Source organism: Trichoplax adhaerens, genomic scaffold (genome assembly GCF_000150275.1).
Source record: "Trichoplax adhaerens TRIADscaffold_3 genomic scaffold, whole genome shotgun sequence".
Taxonomy (NCBI): domain Eukaryota; kingdom Metazoa; phylum Placozoa; class Uniplacotomia; order Trichoplacea; family Trichoplacidae; genus Trichoplax; species Trichoplax adhaerens.
This window is the reverse complement of record NW_002060945.1, coordinates 1820936-1826044: the sequence shown is the minus strand read 5'-3', so window position 1 is coordinate 1826044 and position 5109 is coordinate 1820936. Positions and strand designations below refer to the sequence as shown.

The 5109-nt window shown below is 34.3% G+C and overlaps 1 protein-coding gene across 1 annotated transcript; it reads right to left on the bottom strand.

The window, feature by feature from the left end:
- Positions 1 to 1572: 1572 nt before the first annotated feature.
- Positions 1573 to 4698, bottom strand: TRIADDRAFT_54220 (uncharacterized protein; the record flags this gene model as incomplete). The annotated part of the gene is made up of 3 exons (XM_002110297.1): positions 1573 to 1667; positions 2279 to 2559; positions 4454 to 4698. 3 exons carry the CDS (start codon positions 4696 to 4698, stop codon positions 1573 to 1575), a joined length of 621 nt encoding a protein of 206 aa, XP_002110333.1.
- Positions 4699 to 5109: the final 411 nt, after the last annotated feature.

Genomic DNA, 5109 nt, shown 5'->3' with positions numbered 1-5109 from the left:
ATGAATCAGTTTTTAATAAAGTAGTAATAAAGTAATCTACTAGTAATGCCTTTCTATCCAAGTCCAAGTTAAATAACTACTGTAGTCTTGATTAAAATTTTACAAGACTGCTCTAAATTTAGCCTAGTTGATCAAGTCAGCAATATCCATATGTAGCTATCAAATTGAAAAATCCTCGCTCTGATTTTTTAATACTAAATTAGTCTAATTAATTGAAAACACTCTACCGCACTATAATAGGAATCATGCCTTAAATTATTCCTTCGAATAGCTTCTGCTAAGTCTACGAATAAATGGAGTGCGATAGGAAATGGCATTTTCCCTTAAAAGTGGAACGTGAATAGAGGAGTTTATATAATAAAATGGTCGTTCGGACAATAAAATCATCTTCATAACTCAATATATCGAATGTTCAATAGTCGTATCTAATTTAATAGCTATAGCTAGAGGATCAATTTACGATAGAATCTACTGTTCCACAGTCTAGTTAGTTTTATAATCAGGATGAAGGGTGAGATTGTTTTTGAATGTATCAAATTGCTACGCTTGAATTCGATCCATCAATCTATACGTGAAATTGATTGTTATGGTGGAGTTGATATTAAAAGCAAACACAGCACGAGATTAATCTAGCACCAATAAGACTAGGTATTACATTCATTATCGAGTCATCCATTAAAGATTTAACGTTGATTTCCGATATTTTGATATAGTTAGCTCGAAAATCGAATTAATCTAGCGTAAGACAAGAGTATTTTGGGACGGGCAGTATTGCTTACAGTAAATCAATAAATTCTAGCGTACATTAGTTTCCGGATATTTTGGCATGGTAGCCCTAGAATTGTATCAATCAATCTAGTTTAGTATAAAATTGCCTGGACGCAGGTGGCAATGCCGATGGTGAATGAATAAGTCACAGATAGAGAATTTAACATTGATTTCCTAACTTTGATATGACATATCTAGAATCCAATATTGTCAGCCCCTTCAGTAAGACAGAATCATAGTATTAATGGTAGTAGAAGATGAATCTATTATAGCACAGGCAGTACTGCTCAACATAAACCAATCAAGGATGATAGAATAGCCTTTCGTATTTGTTAATGTTGCAGATTCGTTAATATTATAGCTCTAGATTCTATTATTACCTACCATAAGGTACTATGGAATAATAAAAGGTTAATGTAAGAAGGATCTATTTGAGTACCGACAAGATTCTCTCAACGTAAACCAATCAAGGATTATAAAATTCTCTTTCATTATAGCTCTAGATTCTAATATTATCTATCCTATCCTGGGGTAGACGAAATAATATAAATTGGATCTAAGATGAATCTATTTTAGTACCGGTAGTACTTCTCAACGTTAGCCAATCACGGATTGTACAATACTCCTTCTAATGTGTTAATATTCTAATAGAATCCGTTTTGGGTAAGACGGGATAATAGAAGGTTAGTATAAGACGGATCCATTTTAGCCCCGGCAACAGTACTCGTCATCAATGAAGTAATTAGAGATTTAAAACCGTTTTCTTAGTACTGCACTCGTATTTTGTTATTGTTGCTCTTGAATTCATTCAGCCCTTAGGTTAAATGCCATTGTTGCAATAATCATCTTCAAGATGAGAACAGCTAATATTCTTTGCAGTTTAGCAATGGCAGCCATTACTGTTCATAAATTAAAACGATTAAATATACATGCTTTTTAACTACCCGTTATTGCGGTACATGTTGACTGAATGGATAGGGTATGATTAAGTTTTTCTTTGCAACATGAACATGTAAAAGGAATTCTGTGCTGCTCAATGCCTCATGTAATTGAATTAATCTTCTTCCATAATATCTATATGACGATGAATTTCATCATCACCAGCAACAATGGAGAGAAAAAAGAAACTATTAAATGAAAGGAAAGAATTTAAATGAAAGAAATGATGTTGCTTAATCAATTGTCATCACAACCGTGATTAGAGTAGAATCGACTATCCTAGCCCCCCCAAAAAAATAATCAACTCTTTACCAACATGATCGTTTCAACTTAGTCGGTATACTTTAGGATGACAGTGATCATTGAAAGAGAGCTACAAGAGTCGATTTACTTAGTCGCTCAAAATGTTTCAAATTGTCATTGTATAGCGATATATTATAAGCTAGGGTATCAGGAAGAAGGTGGATAAGATAACCTCTCGACTATCTTTATATCGATATAGGCGATTACTGTCGGGGTTGATAATGATGATTATGAAAAATAATGTTAACTTAATCATAGAAACACTTACCAAAATATTGTAAAATTTCGTCAGCTTGCTCCAATGTTAAATTGACATCTTCAGCAATGGGTGTTTCTGCTAAAGCTTGAGACAATTTTAAACGACACTCTCGAGCAGTAGCTAATTTGAGATTGCTGTCGCTATATTCTTCTTCCTTACTACTGCCGTTTGTTAGAGGTCGATCGCTGCAATTAATAGCAGCTTCGCCTTGTGTCGATGCCAGTGTTAAGACAAGATGTGATAAAATAAGGGCAGCAAGGCAAAGATTTTCAATTTCTATATCAATCAATCTATCAGCCAATTAATACTGACTAAATTAGTCTAACATTGACAGCAATCATTTCAAATAGACACAATCATCAACTAAGAAGGTAAAATTAGAAATAGCAAAAGAATAAAGGTGCAAAACCTTAATGTCGACGATGGTCAAGACTAGGCAGAATGGATAATTTAGTACTTCTCTTTAAATAATACCCGTAGAGTAAAGAAATGATATAAAACACTGGCGCTTACGATTATGAATAAACAGATGCTATTTGGATCCAGGATTAAAATTAAATTAAATTACAAGATCAAAGTCTATAATAAAGAATGATTTGGAGTACATTGATACTGCTTCAAATAGGTCTAACTTTGCCCTTAAAAAAAGTAAGTGGAAATGGAAAGTATGTCAACGACTGCCTATCGGATTATGGATATCGGACAAGACGATCATCCTTTTAAAGCGATTCTTTATTCCATCGTACACTCCTATCAACATAATTTTTCTAGCAACGATCCATGGAATAAGTATCAAGTAGAAGAGAATGAACTGATTTCGATGAACAAGAAGACTATTATCTAAGAAGGAAGATGTTATCTAAATCGAGAACCGTTATTCCATAACCGTACGCTGTTATATTTATTTACATAAGGTAGACATAGATACGGGCAATGTTTTTCTCCAGTTATTTATAGCATAAGATTGGATTGAATATCGCCCATCTGTGCTATCTTGACTCACTCATAGTCTTGATATTATCCTACAACAGTCCGATGGATTGATTCTCTCTTATTAACTATCATAACTGGCTGGCAAACTTACCTCAATTAAGAGTCTATCATTTGTCGCCAATCTAAACACCGTATGGCCAGTTTTAGGGTCTAATCCATTACGCTTGCCTACTCATCATCGTCTTTCCATATGATCTTGTAACGGAATGACAATAGAAGAAATGAAATTCCAATTTTGAGTTGGAAATAGCTTAAAAACGAGGCGATACAATCAACGATGGCACTTTGAAAATGCAGATGGAAAGATCTGATCGGGAAGAATATTATTCTGACCTCTATGACTTCCTTTTACTTTGTCTTGACCTCTTGATCAACAGCAGCACTTTAACTTTCTCATAGTGTCTGCTAGAACGATATGACCGATATGATACACTATAGTATGATTTGTATGTGATAGAGTATTATATACTGGATAGTATACCGTACTGTGTCTAGTTTGGCTAGAGCTTATTCTTAACGGTCTCTCAGACAACAGAGGTAACCAGGGTGTGCAGAAATATTGTCGACAATCGATGATCGAATGTATTAAATGTCGCTATGTATGCAGTCAAATACAAGGTAGTGACTGGAGATGATTTATTTACCGCGACAACTTTTCTGCTCACACCCTTTTTTTTCTCGTTCTGATTCTATAGGATAACTGAGCGTTTCGCAAGTTTAATTCACCTAAAAATTGCTACTCAAAGACCTAAATGAGCTGTATAGAAGAGTTATTAGCTATCAATAAGAACTATCTATTATCCTAAATATACAGTATTAATGAACAACATCTAATATAAATGGTCCAATGCAAGATAGCAGCTAGAGCTAATCTATTTGAGCGACAGTTTGTCTGCTCATAGGTGTTTTCACATTCTTACTTTACTGTAGAAGGTTTCTACTTTTGCACTGCACGTCGACTAAACATGTTCAATTTCATGTAAAAATCACTGCTGGAAGACCTCAGTTAGCAGTATCGAAGAGTTAAAAGCGATCAGTAAGAACTGTCCATTATTCTAAAATGGGTAGTATTAATGTTACGGCTAAGGCCCGAAATAAGAGTACATATACACTTTAAGCAAGATTCCTCGCTACAGAGAAAGGAAACAGACTTCGTTTAGTTCTTTTTAGGTATGCAATGCAATTAAATACTTCCGTAGAGGAATAAAATGGCTAAATATGATGGATATTGTACTTAAAGCATTCGCATAGCCGTCTAAAACTTGAAATTCAAAAGATTTTACTCTTAATTCGGGCTTTAGCGGACTATTATACAATATAGCCGGATCGGATTTTAGCCGTGACATTAACATCCTATTATTGGCAGCCCAAAGCAAGGTAACAGCTAGAGCTGATTTCTTTTCCCACAACAATTTTGTTCGCCCCTGTTTTCTCATTCTTAATGTAGTATTGGATATTTCGACTAAATAAGTTCCACTTTATCTTAAAATAGCTGCTATACAGACCTCAATAAGTTGTGCAGAATAGATATCCGCCACCAACAAAGCTGTTCATTACGAGCAATTATCGAATAATGTACAGTATTAAGTAATAACCACTTTATTGGCTATCAAACCCAAGGCAACAGCTGGAACTGATTTATTTCTTACGACAATTTTCTGTCTATAATTCTTATTATACTATTTCGTACTGCTTATTTCCACAATACATGTTCAATTTCATCTAAAAGTAGCTATAGTATAGATCCAAATAAACTGTGCATGTCCATGCGACCTCACCCTTGCATTGACAAGACAGAAAGTAGTTTCTCGTATAAAAAAGTATCAGAAAATGAGTACAATGCCTAT